The following is a 23,895-nucleotide window of genomic DNA, read 5'->3' as shown; positions in this document are numbered from 1 at the left end:
AGATAAGCAAAAGGGGATGTTTTTTGAATCTTATCATCTGCTATTACTAGGCCAGAAGTTTGAAGTGATTTTTGTAGTTGTTCAAAAGCATGCTGTAACATAGTGACATTAGAATGAGCTAATAATATATCATCCATGTAATGAATTAAATATAAAGAAGGAAACTGAAGACGGACAGGTTGCAATGCCTGAGCAACATATTTCTGACATAAAGTAGGATATTAGCCATACCTTGAGGCAACACCCTCCACTGATATCGTTGCATAGGCTCTCGAAAGTTAACAGCAGGCACACTAAATGCAAAACGCTTTTTATCTTCAGAATGTAAGGGAATAGTAAAAAAAAACAATCTTTTAAATCTATAACAATAATATGAAAAGTATAAGGAATGGCCAAAGGAGAAGGAAGACCTGGTTGTAATGCTCCCATAATTAACATAGTTTGATTGACAGCCCTTAAATCTTGTAATAGTCGATATTTTCCTGACTTTTTTTGTATAACGAATATTGGAGTGTTTCAAGGACTAATAGAAGGTTCTAAATGTCCTAATGATAATTGCTCATTGACCAATTGACGAGCAGCTAATAATTTCTCCTGAGTCAGGGGCCATTGGTCCACCCACACAGGTGAATCACTCAACCATGTTATGGAATCAGCAGTGAGTGGAGGAGATTCCAAGGCCCCTAAGAAAAACCCAGTCCCTGTCTATCAGTGAAAGTCCTTGGAACAACAGGTTCAACAATTCCGTGTTGGTTAATGTCTAAGCCTCCATTAGGAAAAAAACCTTGGTTCAATAACATATTAGTCACAGTAGGGTTAGGGCTATACAATAACATTCCCATATCTTTAAGTATATCATGGCCCCATAAGTTAATGGGCAATCCAGGAACAATGTAAGGTTGAAAATAACCCATATGCCCTTCTGAATCCTGCCATTTTAATAATTGAGCACTTTGCAGAGGAGCAGTTGTTTGTCCTATTCCTTGTATTCATCCATCCGAAATGGATGAATGAACAGGCCATTGTTTTGGCCAATGAATTTGGGTCATAACTGACACGTCAGCTCCAGTATCTAAGAGCCCCAAAAACCATTTACCATTAATCATCAATTGCATCTGTGGGCGTTGCCTTTCTATTTTTTGAACCCAATAAGTTGCATTAGAGGAGCCAAAAGCTTTAGTTCCCCTCTTCTGATGTTGTAATATGTTTCCCTCAGGCACATATGGAAATAGAATAAGTTGAGCAATCTTATCACCTGAGTTAATAGTAATAATTTCTTTTCAATGTGTAAGCCATAATTTTAATTTCTCCCTCATAATCAGCATCTGCAATTCCTGGCAGGATAGTTAATCCTTTCATAGAAACACTACTCCGGCCTAAAATAAGGCCAGCTGTCCCCGGAGGTAAAGGCCCAAAAACTCCTGTAGATAAAGCTTGAGGCTCCATTCCAGGTGTTAATACATATCTGGAGGAGGCACTGAGGTCCAGTCCTGCGCTATCGGGCGTGGCTCGGAACAGGGAGGAGATACCGGGCCGAGATTTTGCTTCATAAAACTCTTGGGTATAGTCTGAGGAGGACAAATAGACAGGTTTCCTAGACTCTTGGGGACACTCTGTGGAGGGCAGATGATCATTGCCCCTATTGTTTGGCGGGGCCGCAGAGGGCCCCGCAAGAAGTTTCCCAACAGAGGAGTTCCATCTCTATGGGTCTGAGATCGACATTCCTTAGCCCAGTGTTTTCCTCTCTGACATCGAGGACACAAATCAGGTGCCCTGGGTCCTGTAGGTGCCTCCACCCCTAGGCCAGCCGAGGACACAAATCAGGTGCCCTGGGTCCTGTAGGCGCCTCCACCCCTAGGCCAGCCTCGGCACCGGGGGGAGCCCTACAGTCTTTGGCAAAATGACCAGGTCTGCCACATTTAAAACATGGACCCCTTTTTCTAGTAGGTTGGACTACGCCAGCTTTTGTAAGTGCGGCAGCAATAGCAGTTCCTTGTACATAAGCAGGTCCAATATCTGAGCAAAGGCGAATATAATCCTCTAAGGTTCCTTTTTTTTTCCAGGGTCTAATAGCCGCCTGGCAAGCACTATTAGCATTTTCGAAAGCCAATTGTCTCACTATAATAGTTCCTGTAGGGCCATCCACTATCAAGCGCCCCACTGCCTGAAGCAGCAGATCCACAAAATCTGCATAAGGTTCATCGAGCCCTTGTCTAATTTTTGAAATATCTTCTGGTTTTTGAGTAGAAGGCAATTTCCTCCAGGCTTGTAGAGCTAAATAATTAATTTGAGGATAGGCTATTGCTGGATAAGTGAGCTGATCTTGCAAAGACGTATATTGTCCTTCTCCTACCAACATGTCATAACCAATAGGGATATTGTGAGCAGCGTTCTTTTCAGCTTGCTCAGCAGCCCTCTCATAAAAGTCTGATTTCCACATGAGGTAATCCCCCCCATTCAAGCAGGCTCGTGCAATAGATTTCCAACCCGAGGGAGGTAAAGCCTCCCCGGCTATAGTATCAATCATAGCTGTTGTAAAAGGGGCTGTAGCCCCGTATTGGGCACATGCTGCCTTCAGATCTTTCAAAACTTTAAAAGGGATAGCCTGATGTTCCCTAATACCCTGCTGAGGATTATTAGGATCTGGTCTTTCAATAACCAGGCAGCAAAACAAAGGATCTTCTCCTCTTTGCATTGCCCCTTGAATAGCCCTCTGCAGCGGGCTCAAAGGGACAGCATCATGTGACTTACATTCAATTTTTTAAGAGACTTTTCCACCAGATCTAATAAAACATCATCATTAGGATATTTATTCTTTTCATATCGTGCAGCTTCCTCAGCAAGATTCAAAGGCACATCCTCATCTGAAAAAGGAGGGCTGATTGCAACCTCCGCAAGCGGCGGAGCAGAAGAAATAGGCTTAATGTATTCCCCTTCAGAAAGGCGGGGTACAGAATCATGGGGGGGGTTCCAAGCATTCTTTGATCAAATTCCATAAACTAAAAGTAATAATCGGAACTTGAGTTGGGCCATTGGCCTTATAATGATTGTGAAGATCTTCCCCTACTTTCTCCCATATAGCGGCATCTATAGAACCTCCCTCAGGAAACCAAGAAGAAACCTCATATACATGCTGTAAGAACTCAGAGATCTGTGAAGTAGATAACCTTCGTGCCCCATGCCTTTAACATAGACAGCAGCACTTGGGCGAACAACTCTCGCTCCTTGGAGCCTTTTTGTCCCATCTTATTTTACTTCTGACTCTATCTGCCTTATGCTTTCTGTTTCACTTATTATATTCGTGGCGGCCACTTACTCTTCTATATTCCGCATAAGGATCCGCTTACCTCTTTTTCTGTACTTCCTCACCCGTCAGGTCCCTGTGCGGGCACCACTTGCGACGGTCCAGCCACCGCAGAGGGTCTTCCAGGTCCCGACGGAGAGGGGCAAGGGACTGAATAGCACCGCGAGTATGGGGTCAGAAGGACCAAGACAACTGATGGTTGCAAGGCACTTTATTTAGAATCTACTGAATCTTATATAGACAGAAGAGGAACCCATGAAATTGCTTATCGTCTCAGTTCAGTCACCACCATGGACGTCAGCAAGTTTACAACGACCTTGAACATTAACTTCTCTTAACTAGGCACGCACAGCCCCCAGCCATAAGGAACAACCAAGACTCTCAGTTCCCTGAGGTCTCCTGGCCTGAGATAGCTTTGCTGATCTCTTTTACATTCCCCAGGCCTGGAACAAAGAGTGCATTCCAAGTCAAGGAAGCAAAGCCCTTAAGTGACTTTGCTTTTTGTGAGAGACATACTGTCTCCACCAGGAGTTACCTCCGGCTAAGACTGCATGCCTCCCACAGAACACCTCTCTGTCTCACACACACACCACACACATCCATCCTCACCACGCACATACCCCACACCCACCACGCCACACACCCACCACCCATCGATAGCCCTGCACACGCATCCACATGCCACTCACACCCACACACTGCACACACCACACATACCACAGATACACACACTACACGAACACACAGCCACACCACACCCAAACTCCATACACAGAAATCAACACTGCACACACACCCACATGACACACATCCACACCACACACCACACATCCACATGTACCACACACCCACACTATGTATGTGAGCACCACACACACACACTACACATCATGTACATTAATACCACACACACACACACTACACACCATGTACATTAACACCACACACACACACACACACACACACAGATTGTTTTGGCAGCCTTAGTTTACTGAGCATAAAGGCCCTCACCACTCTTGGGTTTATGAGCTAAAGCAAGCATCCCAGCCCCTAAACCTGCGGTAGACTTGGACATCACTCTGTCACTGTGGGGATGGGGGTATTATTAGGTGTTCTCCAAATGAACGTGTGCTCCTTCTCATGTGATTTTCGGGTTGGGTCTTCAGGGCAACAAAACAGGAAGTGTCCAGACTCATCCTGGTTCTGCCTTGGTTCTTACCCTGCCAAAGGCAAACAAAGGATGTCAATACTTGTATGCACCCAGAATCAATTGGAAGATGAATCCGTTGAAAGGAAAAGCATCTAGGGAAACAGATTTGAGTCAATTATATATCATTTTTGGATTATTGATCTTTCTTCTTTGGCTGTGGGCCACTGAAGAGAAGCTAAAGGATTATGATGAATTATTAAAGAGCTCTGGGTGGCAGTGTGGGGGGCACTCTTTGGACCCTCTTGAGTCAGATTGGCCCAGTGGTGTCGCATTTGACTGTGTTTTCACTGTAGGTACCATTTCTGCCAGCAAATTCCATAGTCCAGAGCAGGTGGGGTCCAATATTTGATTTGTTACATGTTTTATGATGGTCTAGGAGAAGTGAAGTCTCAGTGATTTGGTTTTGTTTTCATTAGATATATATATTAATGGTTTGGGGTGGAAACATGTTTTTCAGACTCTTCAAGTCAAGTAAAACCCAGCACCTGCTTGAGAGAATGTATCATGAGCTGAATAATAACATTTATTGTCACTAAGCACATTATATATACTATTTAATTTAAATTCTACAGTAATTCTATGCAGTAGACACTATACCAAGTATCGTAAGCAGTGGGAGGAAATACATATGCCCTGGCCACCCTGCCTTTAGGGAGTGTACAGTTAAACTAAAAAAAACAACAGAAACACATCAAATGATTTAGGGTCCTTAGCAGATGAGGCATTCCAGGAGAGTACCTGTTTTCTGAGTAAGAGCCAGAGGCCAGATGTGTCTGAATTCGGCTTTTCTCTTGTTTTGAACAGAGTGGAAGGTCGGGAATCAGGTGCGTGAAGGAGGACTCATAATGGAAAGTGCTTTGTGGCCTGTAGTCAGTGCCAGGGTTCATGCAACTTCTTGCTTTTGGTAACTCAAATGTTGTCTTGGAAGTCATCTTGTTAGAGAAGCACCAGGCAGTGAACCTCTGAAAGAAAAAGAGGACTTGATTGAGGAAAACAAAGCAGATCTTGCAGGTGTTGGGCAGATTTTGAACAAAGATGTATGAGTCAAAGTTGTAAAGGCTGTTGAGCATCCCTGGAAAACTAAAGAGCAGACTGGCTTTGCTTCCAGTTCCGTTTCTTCCTAGAGTTTTAGAACTTCTGAAAGGCACGTGTGATTCTCTGGGAAGACAGTTGCTGGCAATCACTTTAGACGTGTGTTGGTATGCTGACGGGTTGTTTAACCTGTGATAGAACTTTTAAGTGTTCCTTTGGTGTGGGCATGAAGAAGGCTCTCTAGGAGTTGTGCACCGAGGTCCTTGCTAAGCCTGTTGCTTGAAACACTTCTAGAGCTCTTCTTTAGGAATTGCTTTCAGGTCCTTTGCTGTCTCTTTTTGAAACCCTTCAGAGGTGGCAAATTCTGGATCCTGAAAATGGATTTAGTGATAGTCCAAATAACAGAAACATTCACCTATCCATCCACACCTTAGGTAAAATGAATAGAAATGGAAAAAGGCAGGGAAAGAATAAGAAAATATTTTATAAGCAGATTTATGTATTAGAAACAGTCAAAAATTATTTGGAACAGTTCGGGCTGGGAATTAACAGATTTTAAAAAGAAATCGATAAAATGGATTTTCTTGATTGGTGTGTAAAGTGCTACTGGAAGGTATTTCCAGAATAAGTTTCTTAGAAATTTTTGAGCAATGATGATGTGAATGAAACTGTATCTATCAGCTCTCAAGGTGATTTCATTAAGGCAGATTAACTTGGATTTGTAGGTTCTGGTCAGTTTGTAAAATTTCCAAAACAAAGCCCACATTTAGTATGTTACAGTCACACATGTAACCTCATTCTTTCTCCCTTTCTGTCCTTCCTTCCCTCCTTCCTACCCACACGCTCACCCACATACACACTGATCTGCTGCCCGCAGTGACAGCAGGAGGGGATGTTGGGGGCCTTCAAGGCCGGCAGGACATGCTCTCCCCTGCCTGGTTGAGTTATCCCGCTAACTGTTGGTCTGTTGGCAGGTCGGGTAGATCTCCTAGGGAGCAGGCAGTCCTGCGTGGTGCTCCCTGTTCCACGGAGTCCTGTTTAAGAAGCCCAGGTTCGGTCCCTTCTCTCTCTCTCACATGTCGCCCAGCGCTCTTTAGCTCCCCGTGTTTGTCTTTTTCACTCACTAGGGGAAGCTACACGACCCTCAACTCATGGGCATCATCCCAAGGATCGCACACGACATCTTTGACCATATCTATTCCATGGATGAAAACCTGGAGTTCCACATCAAGGTGAGTGCTATTATTGAGTCCCAAGAGAAGAAACTGAGCCCCAAATCGTGTTTCTTTGCTCTTCTCTTTTATGTACACGTAGAAGATTTTATCTAATTTAAATGACATTCCTGTGATCAGCAGAACCATATTTATTAGTTAATGACTCAGGCTAATACTGAGGAAATACTGAGATAAAGTAAAAGCCCTTTTTAGGATGGAATCATCTTGGTAGTTGTCTGAATTCTACCCTTTACCCCTGTGGATTTCTGTAGATCTGACTGGCATGTGTCCATGATTGGCTGTGGACAGCATTTCCCAAAGTGTGTTCCATGGAATACAATCCCTCATATTATTACTCAGTGGGCTACCACAGAAAAGGCGTATGTGGTCAAATTAGCTGGGAAAACGCTTTGTTGAACAATGTTAAATTTACCCCAAGCTTAAATATGCTAATGTGTAATGCAGTTCTGCAAAGTGGACATGTACTATATTACATTTCCTATCTTATTTGACTGTGGACATACTTTACCCTCCTTGGAGGATGACAGACTAGTATTTTGAGCGCATTCTGAGAAATGTTCGGAAAGGGAATTCTTTTCCTCCTTGTTTTTGTTTTTGTTTTTGTTTTTCAAACCTATGTTCTGGCTTAAATTTGAATTGAAAGAGAGATTTCTACTCTCAACTCTAGCTGTGAATTCATAACATTTGGTAGAAGGGGTATATTCATTGGAACGCCTTTGTTTGCAAGTGACTGAAAGCTACTTGGTTAAGCAAATAGAGGAAGTTGTTATAAGATACAGAATCTGACAGCAGGCATGGGGGCGGGGAGTTGTGGAGAAGTAAGAAATCCAGGCTCTGCTTTTCCTATTTTTTTTTAACTTAAAAAAAATTGCGATATAGTTCACATACCATAAATTTAACCTTTTTAAAGTGTACAGTTTGATGGTTTTTAGTATATTTTCAAAATTGTACAACCATGATCACTATTTACTTCCAGAACATTTTCATTATCCCCAAAAGAAACTCCATCTCCATTACAGTCCCCACGTTTCTTAATTTCTTTAATCCCCACCCTCTTGCTTAATTTCTTTCCCTTGTTCCAGACCATCTTTCTCTTTTCTGTGTGTGGGAAAGAGGGTGCATGGCAGCTCCTGCTCTACATTCCCTTATTTCCACTTCCTCATTCCCCTGGGGAGGGGCCCATTGGCCCAGCCTCCAGTAGGTACCCCCCACCCCCAGCTCCGATGAGCTGTGTCCAGGATGCACGTGGCTGGTAGGGTCCCCGCCACAGTGACTGGGGACGGGGTTGACAAGGGGGTGGAGGAGAAAGGGGCAGTTAGCAGACTTGCAGGTGAGCAGATCAACCAAGAGGCTGATCATCCTTGAAGGCTGGGACCCAAGTGCCTAGGCCCATCATTTTAGAGGTGAGAAACCGAAGTTCAAAGATATAGAGCCAGATGGCCAAAGTGACATATCAAGTCCTCGGCAGAGTTGAGATTTATTGATTTAATTTATTGATTTAATTTATTTATTTTTGGCTGCGTTGGGTCTTTGTTGCTGCACGCGGGCTGTCTCTAGTTGTGGTGAGTGGGTCTACTCTTCATTGCAGTGCGTGGGCTTCTCACTGCGGTGGCTTCTCTTGTTGCGGAGCACGGGCTCTAGGCGCACGGGCTTCAGTAGTTGTGGCTCGCGGGCTTCAGTAGTTGTGGCTCGCGGGCTCTAGAGCGCAGGCTCAGTAGTTGTGGCACGTGGGCTTAGTTGCTCTGTGGCATGTGGGATCTTCCCGGACCAGGGCTTGAACCTGTGTCCCCTGCCTTGGCAGGCGGATTCTTAACCACTGCGCCACCAGGGAAGCCCCAGAGTTGAGATTTAGATTCTTGATCTGACCAACCCCACATGCAGTACCTGTTCCATTATATTAAATTTCCACCTTTACTTATTTCTGCTGTGTACCTTCCCCAAATTATATAAAAACAAGTCAGAAACTGTTTGCCCAATTATAAAGTACATCGGGCAAATCTTTTTCTTTACAGCTCCTTTTGTTGGCTGAAGCCAGCTTCTCCTCCTTGCTAGAGTTTTTTTTTTTTTCAAACCTTTATTTTTTAATTTTTATTATTTATTATTTATTTCTTTTTTTTTTTATGGCTGTGTTGGGTCTTCGTTGCTGCACGCGGGCTTTCTCTAGTTGCGGCGAGCGGGGGCTACTCTTCCTTGCAGTGTGCGGGCTTCTCTTTGTTGTGGCTTCTCTTGTTGTGGAACACGGGCTCTAGGTGCGCGGGCTTCAGTAGTTGTCGCACGTGGGCTCAGTAGTTGTGGCTCGCGAGCTCTAGAGCGCAGGCTCAGTAGTTGTGGCGCACGGGCTTAGTTGCTCCGTGGCATATGGGATCTTCCAGGACCAGGGCTTGAACCTGTGTCCCCTGCATTGGCAGGCGGATTCTCAACCACTGCGCCCCCAGGGAAGCCCTAGAGTTTTATATATCTGAGGATACAGACACTTGTTGCTTTGATGGGATCAAGATTTAGGAGCTTAGTGCATCTTTAAGGCTGTTTGCATTTAAATACCTTAAACCACTATAGGGCTCTTATGGGATAATCCTGGAGTAAGATATTAAACCAATTATTGCCCTCAAAATAAGGTCTCATATTAGAATCTTATTAAGATAAAAATAGCCCCAGCATGAAGGGGAAGGAAAGGAGGAACAACACTCACGTCTAGGGCTGAATTTTACAGTCCAGGTTCCTGTCCTGCATTTGTAGTTAGGCTGTCTTATTTCACAAATAATTATTGTAAATGAGCAAGTTAGTTATTGACTGCTTCTTATTTTCAGCTGAGTAGTGACAGGCTTAATCAAGAAAAAGAGGCTTGATTAAGGCAATATTGAAAATCTGTTCCTTAAAGTGAGTCTAACAGAGGTTTTATTTATTTATTTATTTATTTTTACATCTTTATTGGAGTATAATTGCTTTACAATGTTGTGTTAATTTCTGCTGTATAACAAAGTGAATCAGCTATACGTATACATATATCCCCATATCTCCTCCCTCTTGCGTCTCCCTCCCACCCTCCCTATCCCACCCCTCTAGGTGGTCACAAAGCACCAAGCTGATCTCCCTGTGCTATGCAGCTGCTTCCCACTAGCTATCTATTTTACATTTGGTAGTGTATATATGTCCATGACACTCTCTCACTTCATCCCATCTTCCCCTTCCCCCCACCCCCCCGTGTTCTCAAGTCCATTCTCTACGTCTGCGTCTTTATTCCTGTCCTGCCCCTAGGTTCTTCATAACCATTTTTTTTTTTAAGATTCCATATATATGTGTTAGCATACAGTATTTGTTTTTCTCTTTCTGACTTACTTCACTCTGTATGACAGTCTCTAGGTCCATCCACCTCACTACAACTAACTCAATTTCATTTCTTTTTATGGCTGAGTAATAGTCCATTGTATATATGTGCTACATCTTCTTTATCCATTCATCTGTTGATGGACACTTAGGTTGCTTCCATGTCCTGGCTATTGTAAATAATGCTGCAATGAACACTGTGGTACATGACTCTTTTTGAATTATGGTTTTCTCAGGGTATATGCCCCAAGAGTGGGATTGCTGGGTTATATGGTGGCTCTATTTTTAGTTTTTTAAGGAACCTCCATACTGTTCTGCATAGTGGCTGTATCAATTTACATTCCCACCAACAGTGCAAGAGGGTTCCCTTTTCTCCACACCCTCTCCAGCATTTATTGTTTGTAGATTTTTTGATGATGGCCATTCTTACCAGTCTCACAGAGGTTTTAAACATTATTTCTGAACATGCTTTCTCCTAGTGCCAAACAATGCTTATTTATTTTTCTTCCATCTGGTTTTACAAAGTAGTTGAGGTGACAAAAATAACAAAATTCAACGCCCCACCCCGAAAGCAGCCACTATCTGCTATGGTAAAAAGAAACTAATAAATCAGAATTCTCTTTCTACTTATATTAAATGTGAACAAGATTCTAATTGCCAGATTTCCTAATATCTAGTTCACAACCGGTCTTTGTATGTCATTAATTTTCTCTCTAACCTATGGAAATAAGGGCACAAGCTTAAGATCTCAAAGATAACAGAAAAGTCTTAATGAAGACCAGACAATTCTGAAATACATAGAATGGGTTGGAACCAGGGTTGAGTGGGCTGCAGAAGGGCTGGGTTAGAAATGTCTAAGGTTAGAGGCCAAGCAGACTCTAGGATTCCAGCCACAGGGAGAGGTTTCCAGAGCAGTAGGTCTTTCAAAGGTCAGGTAGTTGTATCTATGACAGAGAGGGTCAGTGACAGGACTGTTTGACAGACATTCAAACAGGCAGAGGTTGTCAGGCAGAGGATGCTCAGCTACAGATTCCAGGGTTTGAAGCCAGGACCCCAGATCTCAGAGAAACGAGGCATCAGGAGGTTCCAGGCTGAGACACGAACAAAAGGTAATGAACCAGGGCTGAGCTGGGTTGGGATTAGTGCTGGGTTAGGGAGTGTTCACTTTCCCCTGCCTCGAGGCAGGACTGGTCCAGAGCTGGGATGTAGGGGTGAGATTTCACAGGTAGACTTACATCCCAGCTTTACAACTACTTTTCAACTTTTAAAACACCTTTTTAGCTCAATCCTCTGTTTAGATTTCAAAAAAAAAAAACCCCATGAACTTGAGGGAGAGAACAGTTGATCTGGTCTGCAGAAGGCAAGTGTAGACAGTACAGAATCCTAGAGGGAATTTTTGATATCACGTGGAATGGCTTCCTTTGACAGATGGGAGCACTGAGGTCTAGGGTCTCGGTTACTTGTGAATTAAATCTCCAAGATCACGTATCCAGTTAAAGTTGTTCTCAGATATCAGCCTGAGATAAGGTAAGAATCACCTGGGGAGTTTAGAAGCGGATTCCTAAATCCTATTCTTGGAGATTCTGATTCAGGAGGATTGCAGTAGGGTTCAGGGCAATTTAAACAGACGCTATGGGAGATGCTGATCTAGGCAGTGCTGGGACTGAAGTTTGAGAATAACTAATCGGAAGGCGTCCTTTCCCTCTCACAGTCTAGTTGTGTTTCATTAAATTGCATTTTGTTCAGATCCTTCCTGGACTCCCCAGAGCTGGCCACTATCACCAGCTCTCTCTCTGTTACTGTGTTGTAGTTCCAAGCAAACTGCCCTTGTCCCCCTCCCCACCTTCTTCATGTGCATGTTTGGAACATGCTCCCTTCCTGGTCTGAAGAGGCTGTTGATGTGATGCCTAAGGTGAGGTCTACTGATTTTTGACAGTTACGTGCAAAGGACGTGTTCTGTTCTAGCCGTTGTCATACGTAGAAGTTTGCTTGGTGCTCATCTAAGGTGAAAAGGTAGAGTCCTCCTATAAGGCTGGCTAGCACAGGATGTAAATAACACCTGGCTGGAAGTGAAGGGAACTCTGATGTGGGGCTGGAGAGTGGCCCATTGAGCAGGGACTTGTAGAGCAAGCTGGCAAGCAGGAAGCAGGAGGCCAGGGGAGTGGGCTGGAGCTCTGCCCTCGAGACTCTGAATCTTCACTTTGTAGCCCTCTTCTTACTCTTCGTGGCATAACAGAAAGCTTTTGCAAGTTCTAATAATTATGTTTTTGAAATACAGGGTGGCATTTCTGTTTCAAAATCAATTTGTTTTTAATCAGGTTTCCTATTTTGAAATCTACTTGGACAAAATCAGGGACTTACTCGATGGTGAGTAACCCGAATTCTTGTCTTTTATTTGTTCTGTAACTAAAGTCCAGAAAGGTTGGCATGATTTACAGCACTTCTGCTTAAGGAATTTATAGAGATGTTCTATTGCCTTCAGGCTATCTGCTTATTCTCAGACAAAGCTTTAACTTGAGTCATTGCAAAGTGATTAGATTTACCTATGTTCTGTAACAATTTCTATTTTTTCTCCAATACAGGGTCTTTAACTTTTTTTTTCTTCTTTGCATGTCATCACTATCATCTCTGTAGTATCCAAGACAAACTTGGCTGTTCATGAAGATAAAAACAGAGTCCCGTACGTAAAGGTATGAGGAAAACTTGATTGATGATGCAGTTGATTTCTCTCCAGTCACTGTCATGATTATTACATAAGATGCCCAGAATATTACCTAAAAAGTACATATAGATATTTAATCATGCTCCTTATATTTAATATTCATCTGGTTAAAAAAAACTGACACTTAATTTCTTCAGTTGTTTCTATGTAAGTATATCACAGATGTCAAATCACATGAGGTAAGAACTGGAGAACTGAACATTTATTATTCACATTTAAAGAGGCTTTGGTATTGAGTACAGTTGTTCATACTTTGCACTTGGGAGAAACCTGTCATAGCATTATGTCTACAACTTCAGTATCTAATTAAAGTTGGTGGCTAGATTGATAGGCAAAGCAAGATTTCATCCACTTCTTTTTCCGTCATTGGTTTCCTTCTTTATTTTCTGTCTCCACTGCTGATGAGTATGGACATGTACTTAAAATCTGACACTTATTTTATGGTTTACTTCTGGGTTTCCTGGCATTTGCTCAGACTTCTTTTTAATGTAGATTGCAAGCCCTAGGCGAGGAGGAAAAGTTGTTGGGTCGACAGTGCAGCCTTTCTCTGGATTGGCAGCTCTAGAAGAGAAGTGGGAAAATGTTTAGCTGTTTCAAAGTCTTGTTGCTTTTCAGTTTTTCAATGACCAACCTGATCTGGCTGTCTTGCAGGGGTGCACCGAACGGTTTGTGTCAAGCCCCGAGGAGGTCATGGACGTGATAGATGAAGGCAAAGCAAACCGCCACGTGGCTGTAACGAGTAAGCCTTGGGTGGTGTTTCCTCCCCTCTAAGTTAGGACACAAACATCTGCCTACCAACCAGGTTGGGTGGGGGTAATGAGGTCCAAATGGAATAATGCCGGGGAAGGTGGTTGTAAAGCAGTGACTGGCACTCAAAAACACAGGGGTGTAAGCAGTACCAGCAGGCCTGGGCAGGTCCTGGGAAACAGCGCCTCCCACTGTCCAGGGGCCTGTTGGAAATGTCGGGTGACACTCACTGACTGGGGCCTGGTAACAGCCTGAGCCTGAACACTGGGGTAAACAACCAACCAACCAACTAAAGGGGGAAGAAAGTAAGCTTCTAAGTTCATTTATTTTAACTATGTTATTGTTTAAAAAAATCCAAACCAACAGATTCTGTAGGCCAGTAATACGCATGGAAAGAAACCATGTTAGATTTCTGCCCTTTGTAAACAAGGAAAAGAAAGACATGGAGAAGCGGAAGCTTGACTGTAAACTTTTTGATGCCTTGTTGGTAACAAACATAGTCAGGTCAGCTGGTTTACCTTGCGATGCCTTCTTCGGCCCGTCTCAGGGAAGCAGGTCACGTGGTGTTAGAGCAGCAGAGCTTCCATGAAAAGATAGGGGCTGTCTGTCTTATTCAGATGAGATGTGCACAGATGAGAGTGAGTTCATGTGAAGAGGACTTGAAAGAATGAAGGATTTCTAACTTTTTTTTTTTTAATATTTATTTATTTGGCTGCGCCGGGTCTTAGTTGTGGCACGCGGGATCTTTTAGTTGCGGCACGCAGGCTCTCAGTTGCGGCACGTGGGATCTAGTTCCCTAACCAGGGATCGAACCCAGGCCCCCTGCATTGGGAGCACGGAGTCTTAGCCACTGGACCACCAGGGAAGCCCCTGAAGGATTTCTAGCTTTGAAGAGAGAAAAATATCTGGGGAGGCCATATGGGCAATGCAGTGTTTCTTAACATATTCTTCATAATATCTTCAAGGTGCTGACATTAAGAAAGAGAGTCAGCTTGCTTTGTTTGATCTGAATGAGTAGACCACCCAGGATTGTTGAAGGTACATGGAGGCAGATTTTGACCTATCACAAGAAGAACTCTAGTCCTTAATGCTGCCCCAAGTAAAGCCTGCTACCTGGAGAGGTAGTGAGTTCCCCGCATGGTGTAGAAGAGATTCAAGCTTTGCTTGGTTGACTGGTGCTATGATCCTTTGATCCAGAACTGTAATTCTCAACTGTTTCCCTATCCCCACAAATGTATCAGATGATATTCATATACATGGCAAGTTTCATAGGTGAGCCTAGACCTGTATACAGTGTAGGTTAAACTCTACTTCTTTCTCTTCTGCTTATACACATATAGGAAAGAATGTAAGACTGATATTCTTATACTAATAGCATCTCTCATTTGTAAAGAAGTTTTCCACTGTTTCTTAAGTTATTGTTAGTTATGAGTTATTCATGACATACCTGAGAGTCCATCTTGGCCCCCTGGTTCAGAACTGTTGGTCCAGAACATTACTATTTTTCTTATCATTCTGGTAAGGTGTTTTTTTTTATTTTGTTACATTATGCATAACATAAAATTTACCATTTTACCACTTTTAAGTGTACAATTTAGTGGCATTAAGTACATTCACAATATTTGCAACCATCACCACTTCCTATTTCCAGAATTTTTTCCAGAATTTTTAATTATCCCAAAGTGAAACTCCATATCCATTGAATAATAACCCTCCATACTCCCTCCCCCCAACCCCTGGTAACCACCATCCTACTTCCTGTCTCAGTGAACTTGACAGCTCTAGGTACTTCATATAAGTGGAATGATACAAGTCCTTTTGTGATGTGCTTGTTTCACTCAGCATAATGTCCTCAAGATTCATCCATGTAATATGTGTCAGAATTTCCTTACTTTTTAAGGCTGAATAATGTTCCATTGTACTCATAGACCACATTTTGTTTTCCATTCATCCACAGATAGACATTGTATTGCTTCTACCTTTTGGCTATTGTGAATGATGTTGCTATGAACATGGAGGTATTTATAAATATCTGTTCAAGTTCCTGCTTTCAGTTCTTTTGGGTAAATACCCGGAAGTAGAATTGCTGGATCATACGGTAATTCTCCTTTTAATTTTTTAAGGAACGGCCATACTGTTTTCCATAGCAGGTGCACCATTTTATATTCCCACCAACAGTGTGCAAGAGTTTTAATTTCTCCATATCCTTGCCAACACTTCTTATTTTCTGAGTTTCTTTTTTCTTTTTAATCATCATACTAATGGGTGTGAAGTGCTATCTCATTGAAGTTTTGATTTGCATTTCCCTAATGATGAGTGATGTTTAGCATTTTTTCATATGCTTATTGGTCATTTGTGCATCTTCTTTGTAGAAGTGCTATTCAAGTCCTTGGCCCACTTTTTAAAAATTGGGTTGTTTGGCTTTTTGCTGTTGTTGTTTATTTGTAGGAGTTCTTTATATATTCTGGATCTCAATCCTTTATCAGATATATGATTTACAAATATTTTCTATTCTGTGGGTTGCCTTTTCACTGTTGATAGTGTCCTTTCACACACAAAAGTTTTTAATTTTGATGAAGTTAAATTTATCTTTTTTGTTGCTGTTGTTGCTTGTGTTTTTTGGTGTCATATCCAAGAAATCATTGCCAAATCTGGTGTCATGAACATTTTCCCCTATGTTTTCTTCTAAGGTTTTATAGTTTTAGTTTTTACATTTAGGTCTTTGATCTTTTTTGAGTTAACTTTTGTATACGACTTAAAGGAAGAGTCCAGCTTCATTTTTGCATGTGGATATCCAGTTTTCAGTTTGGTGAAGAGACTGTTCTTTCGCAATTGAATGGTCACTCTTGACACTCTTGTTGAAAATTATTTGACCATATTATGTGAGGGTTTATTTCTAGGCTCTCTATTTCATTGGTCCATATGTCTACCTTTATGACAATACCACACTGTTTTGATTACCATAGCTTTGTAGTAAGTTTTGAAATCGGCAAGTGTGAGACCTTCAACTCTGCTCTTTTAAAGGATTGTTTTGGCTATTCAGGGACCCTTGAGATTCATCTGAATTTTAGGATGGACTTTTCTATTTCTGCAAAAAACGTCATTGTGATTTTGATAGAGATGGCATTGAATCTGTTGGTAGTATGGACATCTTAACAATATTAAGTCTTTTAATCCAAGAACAAGGATTATCTTTCCATTTATTTGTGTATTCTTTAATTTCTTTTAGCAACATTTTATAGTTTTCAGTGTATGCCTTTCACTTCCTTGGTTAAGTTTATTCCTAAGTATCTTATTCTTTTTGTTCTTATTTTAAATGGAATTGTTTTCCTAATTTCCTTTTTGGATTGTTCATTATTGTTATATATAATGCAACTGATTTTTATGTATTGCATTTGTATCCTGCAACTTTGTCAAATTCACTAGTTCTAACATTTTTGTGGAATCTTTTAGGGTTTTTTCCCACATAATCTGGTTAGATAGTTTTGAGAAATAATTGCTAGTGGGATTGAATAAAACAGTCACTGGGGTCTCTGCCTGCCTGGTGAGCAAAGACAAGGGTCCAAGAAGATTTTTATTTTTGGTACTTGGTCCTAATGAAGCATATTTCATCTTTGAGACCTTCTATGTGCCTAGCATGGGTTATAGAAGAAATGTATGTCTTAATCCTTCCTTAAGAAAGTCATAATTCTTCCGTAAGAAAGCTTATGATATCACTGATAAGGCAAGGCTTACACACATGAAAAAGATGGAATACATCGGGTACTAATCAGAATGATAAAGGCTGAGGGACTTAAAATGAGGCAGGGGAGGAAAAGTTGAGCTCTTCAAGGAGAGAGGTAGGCTGGATGGGGGTGTTGGAGGATGGCGGCTTCAGGCAGAGCTCGAGACTCTTGTCTTAAACCACTGACCATGATTTTTAGATTAATTTCTTTGCCACGTGAAAATATTTTAAATCTTTCATTTCTAGAATGAGCATTGTTTTGCAGGAGAAATGGTCTCGGATAATTTTTTAAATTGAGTGGACTTAACAAAAAACGGAGCTATTAGGCATGATTTGTTGTGTTTTTTATTGAGATGCTTGCTACCGAAATTTATATGTTCTTTGTAGAGCAGTAAACTGTTTTCCTTTTCAGACATGAATGAACACAGCTCTAGAAGTCACAGTATCTTCCTGATTAATATTAAACAAGAGAATGTAGAGACTGAAAAAAAACTCAGTGGGAAGCTTTATCTAGTTGATTTGGCTGGGAGCGAAAAGGTAATTGGTTCTTTATTTGTATTATCCACAATTTCCCCGTTATTTGCTTCAGTGTGCAATGGGATAATTTTTCTGTCTTTCTATTCCCTGGTTTTAAAGAGCTTTTAAAGTTTCTGATGTTGTGCTAAGATGTTATTAAATTTAACCTTCATTTCTCTGCTCTTTCTTTTCTGGTCCTGAAGTCCCCTATTCATGTCACAGGAGGTGTTTTGAATGCCAACCTTGATTTATGCCTAATAGACCCTGATGATGACATGAGGCGAGTGTTGGTGTGAACTTAGCCTGGCAAAGGCAGCGGCACAAATGCTGGAGGGATGTGAACTTCTGAGAACAGGAAAGATCTCTGTGTTTTAACAGATTCAAATAGGCCAGGAAGGGGCTTTGACGCTGGAATGCGGCAGGCCCGCCTCTGCAGGTTTGTTTGCTGATAGAAGATCTGGAAGGTGGGGCTCTCCCTGCCTTCCCGGCTTCTCTCTGCAGGAGGCGTGAACTGACCTTGTTCTGTGTGGACAGGCTCACTCCCTTCAGGCTACGGGGTCTGGAGCCAGTGTTTTAGCCACAAGCGCTGACCCTTCTCTGATTTTGTGAGGGTTTTCTTTTGGCATCTGTACCCTGTCCATGCTCTCCCAGGCACTGGCTGAGGCCATACTCCAGGCCGAATAGGCTTCCCAGAAACTCCCCTCTGCCCTCCCAGCCTCACTTCCATGGCACCACCAGAGGGTCCTGCTGCCACACCCCGGCTGGGGGCACTGCCCACCTCGGATGACATCACAGAGCAAGTCTCTGTGCACGATACCATGTGGCCTCCCTCATCTCTGATGTCGTGCTGACTGTCCGCATCAGGGCCGGCCCTGAAGCTCAGTCAGTCTCCCAAACTGTGTCATTGATCCCCACTTACTGCTCCCGCCACTGAGTTGCTGGACGCCAAGTTATGGCCACTAACATCCGTGTGAGTAATGGCTACTTGGATTGTCCTCCTGTCCGCGTTTGTACAGCCTTGAGCAGATCACATGTATCCTCCTAGTTGGCAATCGAAAATCGAACTGGTCCCGGCTTGTAACTTTAAACAGATGCCCACCAGAACGGGAGTAGGGAGAAGCATTGCTCACTTCTAGACTGGCCATTAGCAACTAGCATCTGCTCTGCTGCCACACCTGTCGTATCGGTCCAGACAAAGCTCCCAGTGACCCTTCCCTCTTCCCAAGCTTGCCGCCTTTCCCTTTAGAGCAAAGAGATGAGTACTTAAGGCCTAAATGCAGCTGAAAAGTGCTTAATGCAGGCAGTTGAGAGTGGAGGCCTGCACAGTGTCAGTGGTTATTACTTATGATATTTATGAGGCGTTTTAAAGTTGTCCTGCACGTCATTTCCTGTGCTAACATCTGTTTTCCTTGCCCTAGATGTGTCCGCATGAATGTATCAGTGTGATCTAGTAGAACAGAGCTCTGGGTCTTAGCCCTGTCTTTCTTAAATGGTGTTCTTCCCTTGGGTGGGCAATTTGACATCCCTGGAGCTCAAAATTTTCTTGTCTGTAAAAGGAAGGTGATTGTGCTTGTCTCGCATACTTCATGGAGCTAAGATGCTCAAGTGTGAAAGCACCTTAAACAACACCTTGTGAATAGACTGTTACTATTAATACTTGTGACACAGCAGCTCTGTGATTTCTTCATCTGTAAGCAGGGGACCCACACATGATTTCCAGAGAAATCTTTGAACTTTTCTTTGGAAAAAACCTCCCCTTGGACATGCATTCATCTCTATCGTTGGGAGTTTCTCCTTTATACAGAATTGAAATCCATCTTCGCACAGTTTAAAATCATTTCCCTGCTTTTCTTTCTTTCTTCAGAGCGCAGCCGCTCCCCGCCATGTCGTTTGTCCAGTCAGCAGAGCTATGAATCATGTTGAGTTCCCTTTTTTCTAGCATCTGTGAACTGCTTTCTACCTAGAGCAAATGCTGTAAACAGGAAATTACCAGTAATAACACAGCCGAGGAGGAATGGTGCATGGTCCCTCTAACTGCAGAGGAAAAAAGACAAATTCACTATGTAATATACATTTTCTTGCCTTACATGCCTTGTCGAGTATTTTTCCTTTTGGATGATTGTTCCTTTTTTTTTCTTGCTATGGGAATAAGTAGGGAAGGAGCAGAGAGTCCGGATAACCATCCCTGCCACTTCTTGTCCTTTGCTTGAAGTTGGAGCTTGTAATCTACACTTTCCCAATAGTCCATTCACTGTGGCCGGGACCGTGTTTTCTCTTAATGCTTCCTGGGCCTAGAGACTGTGATTCAGTCTCGCAGGACCCCAGCCTTTCTGTAGTGACAGCACTTTTGGAGCCTGGTGTCCCTGGACAAATGTCCTCTGGGAAGCATCCGCAGCTCTACACTTGAGGCACCTCCGCTGTTCCCCCTAAAACCTAATTGAGAGGAAAATGACAACAAGAGAGAACAAATCCCCAGCCTCAGGCACAAGGGAAGGTTTTATCACCGTGATTCTCACTTACTTTTATTTTCCCCTGCATTCCAGGAGGATTCACATCAGTCCCTTCCTCCCCGCTTGCCCTCCTGTGAATTGGAATTCTCTCCTCTGTGCTTTTGCTGTCCTGTGCAGCTCACTGTATTCTCTTCTCTCTGGTAGGTCAGCAAAACTGGTGCCGAGGGAGCTGTTCTCGACGAAGCTAAAAATATCAATAAGTCTTTGTCTGCTCTTGGAAATGTGATCTCTGCCTTGGCAGAAGGGACAGTAAGTGATCCTGTCTCCATCTCTTAAATGATATTATGAGAAGTTACCTTTTGGGTTCGTGTACTCTCTTTGCCACGCACCCCAGAGATTCATTTGTTTTTGTTCAGAAAGGGACAGGGGGAATCCTGGCTGTGGACGCCCTGCTTGCTGGGAAATCTAGCCCATTAAAATGTGTGAATGGTGATGCTAATTTCATATGACCCGGGTGGTCCCAGAATGGGTATTCTAAACTTTGGCAAGATCCAAAGACCAGGCAACAGATTTTTTTTTTTTTTTTTTAATTAATTTATTTATTTTTGGCTGTGTTGGGTCTTCGTTTCTGTGCAAGGGTTTTTTCCAGTTGCGGCGAGCGGGGGCCACTCTTCATCGCGGTGCGCGGGCCTCCCACTGTCGCGGCCTCTCCCGTTGCAGAGCACAGGCTCCAGACGCGCAGGCTCAGTAGTTGTGGCTAACGGGCCTAGTTGCTCCGCGGCATGTGGGATCTTCCCGGACCGGGGCACGAACCCGTGTCCCCTGCATTAGCAGGCGGATTCTCAACCACTGCGCCACCAGGGAAGCCCCCAGGCAACAGATTTTTATTTCACATGTTTCTAAGCCCAGTTCCCATCACTAACTTGCTTGCCTCTGTATTTTCTCTTTGAATGGGCTGTAACAGCCAATATTTTTTCTTTTCCTAAATAGAAAACACACGTGCCATACCGGGACAGCAAGATGACTCGGATTCTTCAGGACTCTCTGGGTGGGAACTGTAGAACCACCATCGTTATTTGCTGTTCTCCCTCCGTATTCAATGAAGCTGAGACCAAGTCAACGCTAATGTTTGGACAAAGGTGGGCGTGGCCTCTCGTAACCTATGCTCTGAGCTGGGTCTTAGGTGTCAGGAGCGAGTGGCGAGGGGCTAGGGTCAGAGAGGGAACAGAGTGAGGAGGCAAGCAGCCTGTTAGTAAATTGCATCTAGCAGGTGACCTGTAAACTTGAGGTATCATTTATTGAGGCCAAAGGAACAATTATGTTTTAGAATAATGGGTAGGAATATGCCTATCAAAGGTATGATGCTGAAAAAAACAACTCAAGCTTATTATAGATGTGATTGTTGGTTATGCAGTGGAGTGTTACTTTTGTTCGTCATGGAATTAAGTCTAACTCTCAGGTTCACAGGATTTCAAGTGTATATAACTCGACTGGTAACTACCAGCCTTGGTAGTATGATGAGTGGTACCACTACTACCAGTAACTACTTCAATATTTGGGATCCATTGCAAATTTGCTGATAGAATAACTGAAACTTAGGTGATTGTAGAGTAGTTGCATAAATATAAAAGGGTGGGGAGAAGAAATCCTGATACTCACCCTGGGGGTAGGAGATACAGCATGTATGCTGAGGAAAGGGGAGGATGGCAGCCCTCTTCTCACCTTCAAAAATGTCCGAAGGAGATTTCCTAGATGTCTGAGAATTTTACTAGGTAGGCAACAAGGACAGTCAGTAATCCTACAGCAACATTTGTGGGTATGGGTTACTTCATCCCTTCCTTTCTTTTTTTTTTTTAAAGGAAGGAGTCTTATTTTATTTTATTTTTTTAAAAATTAATTAATTGATTTTATTTTATTTTTGGCTGTGTTGGGTCTTCGTTTCTGTGCGAGGGCTTCCTCTAGTTGCGGCAAGCGGGGGCCACTCTTCATCATGGTGCGCGGGCCTCTCACTATCGCGGCCTGTCTTGTTGCGGAGCACAGGCTCCAGACGCGCAGGCTCAGTAGTTGTGGCTCACGGGCCTAGCTGCTCCGCGGCATGTGGGATCTTCCCAGACCAGGGCGCGAACCCGTGTCCCCTGCATTGGCAGGCAGATTCTCAACCACTAGCGCCACCAGGGAAGCCCCCATCCCTTCCTTTCTTGATCTTCAGTCGTGGTCTGTCAGTTTCAGGTGTTGAGCCCCATCCTCCCTGCATGGCTGCCTCAGGTGCTAGTTCCCAGAGTGCTGGGGTGCTGTGGCTTGGGGCAATCTGAGCATCTTCCATGCTCAATGGGCTGAGCCTGAACCTGAGGTTGGGAGTTGTGGATTCTACTGCTGTCATTCCCTTCAAACAACTGTGTGATCTTTAGACAAGTTACCAGTTCTCTGCGGGCTCCAGCTGCCTTATGCACAGAGCACTCCCCCTGCCTTCCTCCTGGGAGTGTGTTGTGTGGTTATGCCTGAGAAATCGTTTAAGATGCCTAGCGAAAGGCCAGATGGTGGTCGGCATTCTGAATGGGAGATTGTTACGGCTTGTTTAAACCGCATTAAACCCCAGTCATTTCCTGAACCCTCAACAGAACATAGAATTACCCAGTCATGGCACCTGTGGGATGTCTAAATAAATAATAATTACACTGAACGGTTGTAGAACTAATATATCTTTTAAATTAGATTTGGGTCCTTTACTTCCTCTCAGATCACTTCCTTGATTAGCAAAATGCTTAGGTCAATGGATTGCAGTAGGATAACACCTACTTTTTCTTAAGGGTCACGGAATACCTGTAAACCTGTATCTGTTTATGGGAAACATAGAGTACTGTGGTGATCATCCTGCCTGCCCCATCTCTCCTGGTTTCTTAAACTTGAGCTTTAACAGTTTCCTCTGAAGACATGTTTGAGGAAACCAGCACTGAATGCGTTTATAAAGGGAACATCTCTTAAAAAAAATTCTCATCCACAAAGCAAAGATAATCTGAATCTTTGCAAGCCAGAGTCTTCCTGGGGCATGGGCTCTGTCTCAAGGCTGCTGCTGTTCGTAGGCATTTGCAACTGTCTATAGGAAGAGATTTAGGTATAAGTCTGAATGATGATTTTCTTTCTTCTGATCTCAGTGAAGCCATCATCAGTATCATCATCACTAGCACTTTTTTAAAGGAACTAGTGTGTGCCAGGCATGTCAAAATCCTCATAGAAATTCTGTCGGGTAGGCATCTCTCCCCTTTGTGCAGAGGATGAAATTGAGGCTTTGGCTCCAAGCCATTAGGTCCTGCCCCTGAGACCACACAGCCAGTAAATAACTAAATGTGCAGGATGTTATAGGGCCGAGACTATATCATTTGACCCACAACCTCTTCCATGTGGGCTGCTTGATTGGGGACCTTGATGAGCACAGCCCTCTGGGGTCAGTTACTCCAGCTTTGAAGCTAAGCTCTGCTTCTCACCCATTTTTTTCTCTCATTTCCTTCTCTTGGAGCCTGAATCTCCTTGCCTATAGGAAGAAATATAATAACACCTACTTCTGATAATTATTGGGAGGATAAAATGAGTTGCTTCAGTTTTTATGTAGCACAAGGGCTGGCACAGAATAAGG

At 43.1% G+C, this 23,895-nt stretch overlaps 1 protein-coding gene across 2 annotated transcripts in view; it reads left to right on the top strand.

Moving 5' to 3' along the window:
* The window catches only part of KIF5C (kinesin family member 5C), a 174,442-nt gene that overhangs the window by 72,713 nt on the left and 77,834 nt on the right, over window positions 1-23,895 (top strand). For both annotated transcript variants that reach the window (XM_082397238.1, XM_082397239.1), the window contains exons 4-10: window positions 6,674-6,778; window positions 12,424-12,472; window positions 12,740-12,795; window positions 13,479-13,566; window positions 17,711-17,835; window positions 20,469-20,573; window positions 21,255-21,403. In XM_082397238.1, coding sequence (XP_082253364.1) covers window positions 6,674-6,778; window positions 12,424-12,472; window positions 12,740-12,795; window positions 13,479-13,566; window positions 17,711-17,835; window positions 20,469-20,573; window positions 21,255-21,403 — 677 coding nt within the window. The remainder of the gene's footprint in view (window positions 1-6,673; window positions 6,779-12,423; window positions 12,473-12,739; window positions 12,796-13,478; window positions 13,567-17,710; window positions 17,836-20,468; window positions 20,574-21,254; window positions 21,404-23,895) is intronic.

Source organism: Balaenoptera borealis, assembly GCF_965194805.1.
Source record: "Balaenoptera borealis genome assembly, chromosome: 6".
NCBI classification, from domain to species: domain Eukaryota; kingdom Metazoa; phylum Chordata; class Mammalia; order Artiodactyla; family Balaenopteridae; genus Balaenoptera; species Balaenoptera borealis.
This window is presented reverse-complemented; position numbering and strand designations above follow the sequence as displayed.